Here is a 14,079-nt window from a genome sequence, read left to right on the forward strand (position 1 = left end):
TCTATCTATCTATCTATCTCTATCATCAATCATATCATCTATCTATCTATCTATCATCTATCTATCTATCTATCATCTATCTATCTATCATCTATCTATCTATCTATCATCTATCTATCTATCTATCATCTATCTATCTATCATCTATCTATCTATCTATCTATCTATCTATCTATCTATCTATCATCTATCTCTCATCTATCATCCTTCTACCTGTCCATCTAGACTCCAGACTGCCCAGCTGCTTCCTCTGGACTAATTGAGTCCTGCCTTTCTCTGGGGGCAGGCTGGTCATCTGGAGCACCTGTTTATTTAGGACTCTTTCCTGGGGAGAAAGACCTAGATGCTCATGGGCCCGCTTATGTGTAACCGCCTTTAGCATTCCCCATCTGCCCTAGGCAGGCCTCAGGATCCTCAGGTGTAGAATCTGGTCTATTAGTCCTAGCAGTGCCTTGCCCATCACCACACATTCCCTGCCATCTCCGACAAGCTTATGGAGGGCACACAATGTTTGTTCATGTAGCCTTCTCTCCTAGGGAAGGGAGGCATAGACTCTAGATTCTACAGCTACTATAAATGTTGATCTTACCAAGTGTACAGTACTACATTTGACTTCTGAAGCACGCTCTCTCACTGATCCATGGGAGAACACACAATTAGTAGCTCAATGACTAGATTAAGAAACCCGACTGAAGCAGTGATTCAACAGACCCCACAGCAGCAGGAAGCAGAGCCAAGGCTAACAGATGCTTCTGTTACCCAGCATCCACCTCCCCCTTGTGTCTCCTCTGTCTCTCCCACTCCAACAGGGCACCTTGCTCTCAGACACATTCTGCTGGGTGAAGTCACAGCCACAGCAACGCCATCAGTTCCTGGTTAGTGATTGGTTGTGGCAACTCAGCTTCTCGATGACACAGATGATCAGCACCCCAGTGTAGTAAACAGTACCTGGGCCCCAGTGCACCTTGGAAACTTTAACTGAGCTGGGTAAGAGTGAAGTTCAGACATGGACATTTGAAAAAATAAAGAGAGCTGCAGAGTTAGCTCAGTGACTCTTCTAGATGACCCTGACTCAATTACCAGCACCAACAGCGTGTCTCATAACCATCTGCAACTCCAGTTCCAGGAATCCGACACCTTTTTCTGGCCTCCACAAGCACCAGGAATGAATGCATAAGGGGCACAAAGATACATGACTAACCATTCATGGATGTGAAAATTTGAAAAGGCCATAGTGTTCTAATAAGAAGCCAGCGCTGAGGGCTACTGGCTTAGACCAGTCCACAAACCAGCATTCAGGAGAAGCGGACCCCATCTCCACTGCTCGCTCTTCATGTCCTCTCTCAAATCCGGTGCCTGCTTCCTACATTCTTGCTGACTCCAGACACAGGAAATCTGTTGCCCTCTTGTTACATCCTGTGAGTTCCATTTTCTAGTCCTACTTTGGAGGAGAGGTTTCTAAGCCCACCTTCCCACCTCACCTACCACGCCTCTGAACTTGTATTTTGAGGAGCTGAAGAGCCAGGCAGATATGAACTCCAACCCTGGTTCTACCGCACAGCTTCCGTGTGACTTGCACAGCACCCAACCTCTGGCAGTCCCCAGTTTCCCAGTTTATAAAATGCACAGAGAGAAACAGTGAAATGAGCCAAGTCCCATCATTCATAATGTCCTTCTCAGATGGCCACTCCCGCATGAGCAGCCATGCTGACTCCTTTCTTGGGTCTATCTTCTCTCAGGCTCAGCCTGAGTCCTCCTGAAAGGTTTTCTTCCTTGTCCCTAATGTTCTCCTTATGGAGGATGCTTCTCCTTCACTGAAGGATTGACTGCCAGGACCTTTGTCATAGGACGACTTCTTCAGCCGGGACTGCCATCTGACTTCGTGGTGGAGCTCTTTCTGCTCTTCTGGCCGTTACAGCACCAACTCATTTATTCTCACAGTTTTAGATCCAGGAAACAGTGGACAGGTAGAGGACACCACAGATATGCAATTGTTTACCTCTTTCTCCCAGCCCCTCAGGAGAGATGGCATAGTAGATATTCTTTGATTGTTCAGCTAAGAAATGCCCTAACCTCAGAACCCAAAGTTCAGACACTACCATGTGGCTCTGATGTTTGTGGTATCTAAGGTTGATAATAATAATAATAATACTCATTAAACAAGTATATTGGGACCTCACGTAAGGCCAGAGACAGGCTATGTGGTTAATGTATCAGAAGTCGAAGAGCTCCTGTTCCCCAGTTGCCTAGGCCTTCCGGATGGCATAATGAGCCAGTGTATAGTGCCAAGGTCACGTGTTTACTAGACAGAAACAGGATTTTCTACATCTCCTGACTGGTGAGACTTTCCTACTAGCTATCCGAGTCTCGTGCTTTATTTCTCTGTCTCCCTCTTCTGTTCTATAGTCATCAATTTTCTTGATTCCACGCTGTTCTTGCAAAACATGTGCATACTAAGCTGCATGTTTAACAAGGAAGGGAGAGGTAGTATTGCCTAGGAGAGCAGGCGAGAGCATCTTCACTGCTCATTGGGCTTCAATAACCTTCAAGCACTCTTCCGGTCCCACCTCCCTTTCCTGAACCCCACACTTCAGTGATAAATAACATCTGTTGTTATATGGGATTCTTCTTTAGACACTAAGAATAATTGGTCCATATGTGTTTCATTTCTTTGTGGACTGGTCAAATCAATCAACGCAACTCATTTTTTTTTCTCTTAGACCCCACACAAATCAGAGTCTTAGTAGCTCTTAGGGTAAATAATTGATGAATGTTCCAACACAGCTCCTTCATCTTCTCTGGGGTTTCTGTGGGGCAGCTTTAGACAAGAAATGTCTGCAGAGAATTCGGAATGAAATTTGCAATCTGAAAATATGTTTGACGCTCCCTATGTAACTCTTCTGCAACCAGGGCCTCCTGGAAGTTCGTTTGCATGAATGAATGAGCTTGCCTTTGACAAAAAATCAGAGACTAGCTGGATTTTACGAAAATCAACTTTGTATCTTATAGGGAAAAGAAAGAATTTCTCTTGGGATTTTGGCCCCATCTATTCCAGGGCTGATGGACTTCCCTTCCTCTCCTTGAACAATTGTGGAGTTCTCAGGATTTTACTTAGTGGCGAGTGGGCTGGTGCCTCTCTTTTGAGTGGAGTGTCAGTTTGTGGCTGACTGAGGAACCACCTGACCTGTGACCCCCCTCAGTTCCAGCATCAGTTTGTGGCTGACTGAGGAGCTGCCTGACCAGCGGCTCCTGGGACTCCAGCATCAGCTTGCATCAGTGAACTGCAAATCCCATAATAAATGTTCTTTCAAGGGTTCTTTATTAAGGTGTAATTCAAACCTGGTGTGAGTGGGGAAATGCATTTCATTAGAGGATCATTACCACCCAGGGGCAAGGCTGTTTAAAAACGGTTTGCCCTCTAAAGCTCTGCAGCCTCCCAGAGCCAGACTCACTGTGGGAGATCTTCCAGTCCAGCGGGTAAAGAAAGAAAATCCCTAGGAAATAAATCTACCTTGAAGGCTTTGATATCCAAAGTATGCAGTGCGTGTCTACCAGGTGCTCCCTCTAGTCTGGGCTCTGCCTTTACCAAGCTGTGTACCATGGAGCCAGCCAGTGAAATGCCTAGGTTTCTACTTCACATGATAGGCAAGGGAGCAGAGCTGGATAGTCCCCAACATCACTCCAATTTGTATAATTGTAATATTAATTCTTTCCACCTCTTTTAGTTATCAGAATAACTGTGGGGCTGAAACGTCTCAAACACCTACTGCCGGTGTTGGCAGGAGATCATATTTGAAGGAAGGGTTATAAGTATATTTTATCCCCGACTCAGATCCCCAAACCTGCCTGCCTTTGTCTCTCATTCTATTTTTGCTGCTTAATTGAAATCACCCCATTCATACTTAGAACTTTCTTCTTTTAGACTTCAGGGCCTCAACACACCCCGTACCAGGCATGTGACAGTAGAATGGCCTGTTCCCAGGGCCCACTGCTGAGCTATTGGTGAAGGACTGAACACAGAGGGAGTGTCAGGAGCTGAGCCACTCAGGGCTCGGGGGAGTATGCTGCAGTGAGTTATCATTATCTGCTTATTCTCCAGATACTGGATTGGTGCCCCTTGACTGTAGGTGGTACTGAGGCAAGGACCTAGCCGACCCCATCTACATGTGTCCAATGCACAGCACCACACTGGGAATTTCAATCTATCAGTGTGATTTGTAAAGCCAGTAGATTGACATGTGGTAGACATCATGCCAAGTCAGAACCTAAGGGGCCCAGCAGGAAGGAAGAATGTGCGCGAAACTAAAATTGGTCAGGTCTGAGTTTCAAGTGCCCCGGAAGGTATCCCTAAAGATCACCTGGTGCTCTCTCTAGAGCAGGGGAAACTCCATCTCCTGTCTGCCCTGATCCATGGTTCCAGGTTTCTGAGGGTTGAACTCCTAGACTGCTGGAGGCTGCTGACCACAGCCCCTTATGTGACTCAGGGTAACCTTGGCCACCCAGGGTAAGAAAGAAGGAATTTCCAGCACAATAATGAAATGCTGCATACCTTCATTTTAACCCAAAGTTTAATTTTATATTAAGGAAAATATTTTCCCTTTTGCCATTGAACAGATGATGATTTTCCAGAATATATTACATCTTCCGATAAGAATGGAAAACGTCAGCAACATTGCAGGAATTCCCTCTCTATGCTCGCTGCTGGTATCTCTCAAACCAAAACCCAAAGAAAAATATGCAGTTCCCAGCCATGAACTGATTTCAGCTGGATTAATTTTTTTTTAAGTTAGACATTAGCAGAGGCTAACACCACTGAATTCCAAAGCATCACGTGTCCAAGAGAGACAGTAGAACTTTTGTATTGTGGTATTGCTGGTGGAGAAACCAAGGCACAGTGTGGTTGAGTATCAGACTTCACATTCAAGATGGCTTGACTTGGAAATCCCTCTGCACAAAATGACTCCATTGTAGGGCTTCTTGTGACTGTCAAAGCATATCACTGGGCTGAAGAGTTTCAAGGTTCCCCCCAACATTCCCCTCCTTCTGTAGGGTCATCACCACTTCCCCCTCCTCCTGTGAGGCCATCCCCAATCCCCCACCTTCTGTGAGACATCCCCATTTCCCCCTCCTTCTGTGGGGGTATTCCCACTTCCCCCTCCTCCTGTGTGGGGCATCCCCATTTCCCCTTTCTTTCTGTGAGGCCACCCCCACTTCCCTCTCCTTCTGTGGGGGTATTCCCACTTCCCCTCCTTCTATGGGGCCATCCCCACATCCTCACCTTCTGTGGGGGTAACCCCACTTCCCCCTCCTCCTGTGAGGCCATCCCCACTTCGCTCTCCTCCTGTGGGGGCAAGGTTCACCAAGGTGTCAGTTTTTGCTGTGACACTAACAACTTTCCCACGATGCTGAATGCAACAGAACTATAACATATTTGGAATACAGTCTATCTGAGGTGAAATTTCAAGAAACAAATAGCGCAGCTCCTGCTTTTCCAATAGCGGTTGCTGAGAAATCATTGCAGTGGAATGAAGTTAAGAAAGAATTCAGCACACCCAACCTTCCCTCATCTCTCTTTCCTTCCTACAGTCCTTGTTTGCTCTAGAAAGGTCCATTCCCTTTTTTAATGATCAATTATCATCCCCAAATATTCCTCTAATGTCAGCTAGTGGCACCAAGTGTAGTGAGGTCTGTGGTACCTCTTTGGTACCACATCATCTTATTAAGTATACTCATTGTCAATGGATTCACAGAAGAAAATGTGTTACTGCCTGGTCAGCCCATGACCTGACCTGAAGCTGGGGAACGGTGACAAAAGACTGAGGCAAACTGAGAAATTTGATTAAGGAGGGGCATGACTTCCTTGGAGCCTGTGACTTGGGTGCTGGTCATGCTGGTGTCCCTGAGCAAAGGAAGATCTGGTGCCCTAGGCCTATTTCCAGGTGACCCTGGTTGAGGGGAGAAGACATGGCAAAGCATAGCAGGCAGGGCATTGAGGTTTAATTCACTGTCCTGTGGCTCCAAGTTCCTCTTTGTTCAAGTGAAGAGAGGATAGGGTTCAGATCCCCAAGGTGTCCATGCAGTCTGAAAGTTCTTTGGCACACCAGGGAGGCTCTGTAATCATTCTGGTCATAAGAGCCCTAATAAAAGATAACAAATGTTTATCGGGGATCACTCGTAATAAAAAGCTGCTGTGTTCCTCTGGTTTGTGGGTGCTGGGGTTGCAAACCAAACTCAGACCACCAACCAAGCGAAAGGGAAAAAGGGCAAGCATGCTTCGTGTCTATGCTTATAGTACGTCAGCCCTCGCCCTAATGGCTGGCTCTAAGAGGCTATTGGCTGGATACATTCCCACAACACTGGGGAGTTTCCTACTTAAGGAAAAGTGACTGAAGAAGAGCCAATTCACTCACTCTTTCAACAGGGTCTTTCAGAGTTAGGCATTGTGGTAAGGCAGGCTATACACAATGCAGCGTTTAAAACTATGGGCAGAAGGGCATGCTCTAATCTCGGACTCGGAGCATGACTTAACAATGGCATGCCCTCTTTCAGAAGAATGTCTGCAGCAAATGGGAGCAAATTACATATCTGTCCACTTGTGTACACATTAGCCAAACCAACCTCTCATAGTGAGGCGAAACTTGTAACCAGAGAACTGTTTGATAATCCTTCCTCTGCTGCTCTTGCCTGGGGTGTTCAGATTATGCCTCTTGATATCCCGTTATGTCTTGTAGCAACAGGTGCATACCTACTGCAAGTCCACACTGGCTCTCTTCCTTGTTCCCTGGGTCTCCTGAGGCCAGATTCCTTGGAAGCTGCTAGCTGAGGTAGCAAACACCACCTGGTGTGAGGGTACCACAAGCAAGCACTTCTGCACAACCAGATCAGCATTTCTCGATTGTTATTTTTTTAGGAAATTCTGATGGTGACTGGGCAGTGGCGACGCTTAAGTCACCGAAAGGTACTGTATTGCTTTTTCTGGCTCTTTGTCCAGGTGTTGTCAAACTCAACATTAAATCATGAAGGGCCAGAGAGTCCCAGTGTTTGTATGTGACCTAGTTACATGTGTGTCTTCTCCGATTGGTGCCTACACGTCTGTGTAATCTCTAGTGCAGGACTGTGTCTTGTAGCATGTGCGCGCATATGTGTGTGCACTTGGGTGTGGCGTCCATGCTTAGGGCAGTCGTTGGGCCATGTGCTATTTTTCCTTCACATCCCATTATTAGTCGTTTTAAGGAAATTCCTCTATCAGACGCATCTCAGGAAAGGCAAACTCATCAAAGAGAACTACAAAAGCAAGGTGGCAGAAACAAAACACAAGATCAATTAACCCTGGATGTTTCGCTGGTGGTACATGGGGAGGAACACAGTCCTCATGGGGAGATAAACACAGTCAAGTCTGAGGAGCTAGACTTTTTATGGAACATAATTTGTCTTCAACTTTCCCAGCAGAGTGAGCAGCAGGACTAAGGAAGTTTTTGGGTTGAGTCTTTGAATTATCTAGTTGGGTGACTTGGTCAAGTGGTGGCTATGATTAATACACTGATTCCCTACTATGTGCCAGGGTTCTGGCCCTTCACATTCGTTGTGTTGATGTATTGTCATGTCCATTCAGAAATAGGTCATGAATGTCCAAGTGAGGAAGAGTCACACTCATCTAAAGGGTTCTGGTCACTAGCGGTGGTACTGTAACTTGAGAGTTGTTGTCTGATGCTAATGGGGAAGTTGTTCTCCAGGTGCTACTGTAACTTGAGAGTAGGTCTGGTTGATGCTCATGGTAAGTTGTTCCCCAGGGGGTGGAGGGCAGGAAAAGCTGTTTTCACAACCTGCCATGAGCATGATCCCACAGTGGGAAAGGAGCAGCTGTTCCCAAAAGAGGGGAGGCAGAGCTCTTTACTCATGTTAAACAGAGTAAGAGTTGGAGATAGACAGTGCAAACTCCACCAGGCACCCGTGTGTCATTTTTACCTTCTTAGACGATCACTCTGACTTCTCAGTGGGAACTAGAACATGGAAAGTTGGACTGGGGTTGTGACACCAATTAGGATGCTCTTGATCACAGATATACTTCCACTGGCATAGGAGAGAAAAGATGGAGTGGAGGATGGCAGGGATAGTTATTCATCAGAAGAATGTGAGCACCCCACTGCTTGGGAACTTTTGATTTACTAGGTCTTGGGTGGAGCTCTAGGAGTTGAGTTCCCCATAAAATCTGGTGCACTGCACTGCCAACCTGGACACTTGACACTACTGCTGGACAGACATCTTGTTGGGAGACAAACACCCTTGAATGAAGACGTGGAACACCTTCCCAAGACTTAAGAAAGAAATAAAGAAGAAATTTGACAAAAGCTCCAGAGTTCAAAACTAATTTGGGTTGGAATCTGGGGGACACAACAGTCCCACCCTGGGAAGATGCCCATGTTTAATGAGAATCCCCTGGCTACCCGGCTGTTGACTCAAGAGAGGCAGATTTGGGTCCTGCATTGGATAACTGTTCACATGTCAAGTCCCATCTTTAGAAATACAAATAATCTGAAACACGACAGACCTACTAATTTGAGAGACATGTCCCGCCTTCTTCTGCCTGTGAAGAATAAAGCTATTAGGGTCCTGTGACAGCCCTGAGGAAGCGATCTGCATCCTGGCCTTTATCATTCTGCTGTGGTCTGATGCCTTCAGACAGTGTTTCAGGCCATGTCAAAAGTGAAAGCATGAAAGCTGTTTTCTGCTCTCACGGGAGCCCCCACTGCCGCCCTGCTCTGCTTAGCTCACCTGTATTTATTTTGCATTGTGTGTGGTGGCATATGTCATCAAATCAACTTATAGAGAAAACGTGGAAACAAGACTGGAGGTTTGTACTCCAGCTCTTCTTATGAGGAAGAGACAAGCTGGGTGACAAGCTTAGCCTCAGATGCACAGGAGGCCCAGTCCTGTCCTAATTTGCTGTTCTGGGTATCTTCAGCCAGTCCTTCAACTCCCCGGCCTGCATTTTCTTCCATTCAAGTGCTAACCAGACCTGACCCTACATAGCTCCTGAAATGAGACTTGATAGGCGTATTCAAAGTAGCAAGGCTGTAAATTCTAAACCCTGATTTCCTGACCTGCAAAGTGGAAATAATCACACCAGATACTTCCTAGATGGCTGCAAAAGTGGAATAATGCTTTAAACACACGTCCTAGTTCCCGGCACAGAAAGCAGTAACTGCCTGCAGGTGATTACTGGTGTTATTTTGCTATTACCATCAAGTGAGGAAGGCCTGCTGCTCTGAAGAGTTCCTCTGCAATGAGAAGCTGTTAAACTTTGGTTAGCTCATTTCCCAAACACCCTTGACATCAGGTCTTTTATTTTAAGGTGGACCAGTTAGCATCTTAACAATTGATTGCTCCCATTCTGTTGGGGGCCCACTTTTAGAACATAGGCAGAACTTGGTGAAGAAGGTAGGAGCTTGGTCTCTCCTGGAGAGTTTGGGTAAGAAATTGTAACTGTGCTAGCAAAATCCCTGTAGATCCTGTTTTTTCCTGTCTCTGTGTCTTCAACCATTGACCTGCCCTGTACTCCTGTTTCTGCCATTGCTAAGAGAGAGCCAATCAGCAATCCAGCTCTCCACGGGGCTTGTGGGAGTAACTGCATGAGGCGGTGCAAGCCAATGTCTTAGTACAGGGCTTGCTATACAATAGGTCCAGAGGATGCATAGAAGAGGCCGCAGGTCTCTGTTCAACTCTTTGGAGATAACTGTTAGTAATGGTGAAGGAAACGTTTAGAAGCAAATACACAGGTAAGGGCACTGGGACCCTGTCCCTATCCCTCTCATGATAACCTGGGGTTGCCTTAGGCTATTACATCTCAGCAGGATCAGTGCTGGGACCAGACAGGGACATAAGGCTTAACTCTGAATCCCTGGAGATGCCAGGGCCTCCCACCGCTAAGGACCTGGGTCTGTCAGTGTGTGTCTGTGGGGAGGGCTCCCAGCAGTTCTTCCTTTCGAGTGCCTTCTGAGTATTTGTTTATGCCACTGTGTCTAATACCAAACCCCAAATGCAAGCACATAATCGGTGCCTCAGAGCGCCAATTTTCACATGCCATCATTTTCCCAGGATGCATTTCCCCTCGTAATTCAGCAATTTTTACTATATGCCCTGAGAAATGCAACTATTACCACAGTCAGTTTTCGATCATTTTCATTACTGAACAAAACAGCCCTCTTAGCTGTGTCTCTCCAAATCCCGTCCCTAGGCAACCAACACATGTACCTTTGATGTTTGCTGAAAAATATATTCCTCGTGGTGTTTAAAACCATATCACAGCTGAAAGAACATGTGTGTGTGTGGGGGGGGGAGCTCACATATTGTTTCCTGCTCTTCAGCTTATGGGCTAAGGGAGGGGGAGTGACTTGACAGCCAGAACGCCCCGATTCTTCTGTTTACCTACCTCACAGAAAGACCCATGCTGCCTTGTCTGTCCCATGGCTTTAAAGTGACCCTTTAAAGGTCAAAAGCATTATCTAGCCATAGTAGGTACTCAAATAATCGCAGCTACTTCTTTCTCCCAAGAGATAGCTATGCCAGGTGTGTTCGCACCTATGAACCCAGCACTCTGGAAACTCGGGGAGGAGAATCATAAGTTTCAGACTAGCCTGATCTACATAGTGAGACAATCTCTTTATAAAAGCATAAAAATAAATAAGGAAGAAAGAAATAAAAGGAGGAAAAAAGGAAGAGGACAAAGGTGACAGCTGTTCTTCTGAGGACTGTCACAGGAGGCATGGGACAAAGGTCACTGTTTACTTTGGTTGCATCTTCACCGGATGTAACAGTGGAACCTGCACAGCCTGCTGAACAATGGAACCTGCACAGCCTGCCGTCCACGCTGGTAAAATGCCCACCCAAAGGCAGCCTGAAGACATTACTTCGTGATATCCTAGCTTTGGCAATTTCCTGACTTGGGTTATTGGTTTGGTATCAAGCAGCAGGATACAGAGCAGGAGGAATGGAGGTGATGAGAGCAGAAACTTTTTTTTTTTAATAAAGCTCAAATCCCACCCTCCCCTCCATTCTGTCCCTTTGAAAGCACAGGGCAGCCCTGGAGCTTTGGTGTCTGAGACCCCACAGGCATGAGATGAGCCCGTGGAAAGAGTTTTCTGGCTTTCATAAAACACCATCACATCAAGACTGCAATAACAGTTTACTAGTTTAAAAGTGCCACTGTGAGTCTGAGCCAGCCGGACCCGTACACTGCAGAGGCAGCTTCTGTGGTGCTCGCAGATCGCAGTAGATACTCAGCATAAATGCTGATAATTATGCATTACTAAACGAAGACAGGCACAGCACTCGAGAAAATCTTGTCCTTTTCTTAAAACTGCTGAAACAAAACAGGATGGAGAAGTAGGAAGGTGGCGAGAGGTGGGCAGGTCTGTCATCCACACACAGATGTCGGGAATGGCAGTGAGGGGGGTCCACCTCGGAAACTCGGGGTTCCTCGCACCGCGTCTGTTATCTGTCACTGTGCAACACTGTAACGGAGAGGATCAGAGCTCAGAACTCACCGGGCTCAGCATCCATTCTGAAGAGAACTGTTTGCATCACTGACTTACATGAGGTGGGAGGTTCTTCTGATCTCAGCTGAGTTTGCCCACACAGTGGGGTGGCTAGACACTGGCTCATCTAGAGCACTTCATTTTGTTTTTGTTTTTTCTGGAATGATAGAAACTGCTCAGCTCCACAAGTCTCATCTCAATGAGGGAGCTGAGATGAGTTTCAGTGCTGATGGAACCAGAGAGTAAGGAAACCCAGCAAGCCCTCTTCCGACCTCCACCTTTGTTCCAGCTGTGAAGATTGTTAGTCTTTGGGATGAACTCAGGGCCCAGTGGTAGAGAAGCAAACAAGAATTTTTCTTTCCAAGTTGCTTTCTTTCTCTTTCCTTCTTTCTGGAGGAGTTTAATGTCACATGGAGAAACGAAGAGCAAAAATTCCTTGATACCTTCAACTACCACAGCACCCGAAGCCTCACCGGTAGACTTTAGCTGGTCCAGGAAGAGACAGTAAAGTAGAAGGAGGTCGGTGCAGAGGGTAGGAGGAGTTTTTCCTTTCCGTTGCTTTAGTCGAAGCTCACGCATGTACCTTTCACCAGCATGGAGGTGGGCCGGAAGACAACTACATCGTGCGTTTTTGAGAAGAGCTGTTTGTGTAGCAGCAATGCCAGACCCAGGAAGGCAGTGAATGGACACAGCCTGCTCTGAGCCGCATTACGTCAGAGGCTCTGCAGTTAGCCCTGGCTGGAGTCCGGCCCATACGCCTTTGTTCAGCAGCCCTGCTGGAAACGGAGATTGCCCAGCAGGCCAGTCTGAGGGAAGCCACCAAAGGCCCAGGGACCGGCAGTTACAAGAAAACAGTTTGTGGTGGTCTGGAGAGCTTCTATGTAAAGCCCAAGCCAGGCTTTCTCCAGCAAAAGGCAGCAAGACCTCCTGCCAGGGCCTCCAGGGTTAAGGAGTCCGAATGTCACTTTCTGTTTCTGGTTTTGTTTTTTTGTTTGTTTTTGGTTTTTCCCTCTCATAGAGGCTTGCTGCAAAAATGACAGGGTGTTCCATGGGAAAAGCATCATTAGCACCTGGCTCAAATGCAATCCCCTCTCCTTGCAAGGCCCTGAACTAAGTAAACTGCTAACTGACCCTGAAGATAGTCTTCTATCTCCCTCCATCTTGGCCCTGCTAAGAAGCCCTTAGACAGATCATGCCTCCTCTGCCTTTCCTGTTCCTGCCTGCTGACAGGACTGGGGAAGCTGTCCAGATTCCCAGAATGCATTTCAAAGGACTGGAGGATGCCAAAAACAACCTGAACTGCCCACTTTGCCTCTTACTTTTAATTTAGCTTGCGAAGGAGGAAGAAAAAAGGCAAAGACCCAGAAATCATTTCTATAGAAGTTAAAGTAAATATTGCTTACCATTACTAGAAGACTCTACAAATACAGTGGTGTAAGAGAAAGGTGTGTTTCTCTGCCATGTGGCCCCAAGGGGTCAACGGGGACCCAGAATTCCACCACCCCTGCAACTTTAGCATCGCCAACTATCACGGGGCAATGTCACTCAGCTTTCCCCCACTGTGATAAAATCCTGAGGGGTATCTTAAACCGAGGAAGGGTTTATTTTTGTTGCAGATGTTTTGTTCATGGCCTTCTGGCCCTTTAGCTTTGGACCTGTGACACTACTTGCATCTTGGTGGGTGGAAGGGTGTCAGGGTCCTAATTCTACTTCCTAAAATTTCCACTGTCTCTCAATAGTGCCATCAGCTGGTTAGAATTTTTATTGCTTAGACAAAGTACCTGAATTCCTAGTTTCGGTCCATCATGGCAGGGGAGCAAGTGGTAAGCCCGGGGGGGGGGGGGGGGGGGGGGGGGGGGGGGGGGGGGGGGGTTGGGGGAAGAGGGCAGGAAGGAGGAGGAAAATACCTAGTTTCATCTCAGCCCCCCAGATTCACTACTGCAGTCCTGAGCTGTGGCTTTCCCAGCTCCACGTGGGACGCATGAGCCACAGTTTGACTCCTTGTCTTGGAAAGTTCCATCTATGCACGAGGCCCTGAGTCTGAGAAACAGCAGTGGGAACAGGCACACTCTGCCTTGTATTCTAGCGAACAGGAAAAGAAAAGGCTAAGAAGAAAAAGGTCATATCGCAAAACAGATGATGGGATGATGGGCATAACAGGTGGGTACGCGGGGAAGTGCTCCTCCTGGGCCAATGAGAAGACCCTTAGGAAGGAAGCTTTGGTCAGGGACTGGAAAATGAACTTTACCTAACAGAAGTAGGAGTGAGGTTCAAGGGCTTGTGATACACTTTTGTGTTCTAGAACAGAAAGGAATCTATGTATCCTGGGTAGAACAATGCTTCCCAAGATCATGTCCTCTCAGGCTGTAAACATGTTCAAATAAAATCTTTGGAAATGCCACCAGATTAGAATGAGGGCACAGTGGATTAATGTGGAGCATAAGAGACTGACTGAGACCATACAAGAGATCCATCTGGAAACACACACACACTGAGACCATACAAGAGATCCATCTGGAAACACACACACACTGAGACCATACAA

At 46.8% G+C, this 14,079-nt stretch overlaps 1 protein-coding gene across 2 annotated transcripts in view; it reads left to right on the plus strand.

Moving 5' to 3' along the window:
- Shisa9 (shisa family member 9) overlaps positions 1 to 14,079 on the plus strand; it is a 310,464-nt gene that overhangs the window by 287,292 nt on the left and 9,093 nt on the right. The window contains exon 4 of one of the 2 annotated variants that reach the window (XM_013347432.2): positions 6,911 to 6,958. The exons of the other annotated variant lie outside the window; for it this stretch is intronic. Within the exon in view, the coding sequence (XP_013202886.2) occupies positions 6,911 to 6,958 (48 nt within the window). The remainder of the gene's footprint in view (positions 1 to 6,910; positions 6,959 to 14,079) is intronic. 2 annotated transcript variants of the gene reach the window in all.

This window comes from Microtus ochrogaster, chromosome 7 (assembly GCF_000317375.1).
Source record: "Microtus ochrogaster isolate Prairie Vole_2 chromosome 7, MicOch1.0, whole genome shotgun sequence".
Taxonomy (NCBI): domain Eukaryota; kingdom Metazoa; phylum Chordata; class Mammalia; order Rodentia; family Cricetidae; genus Microtus; species Microtus ochrogaster.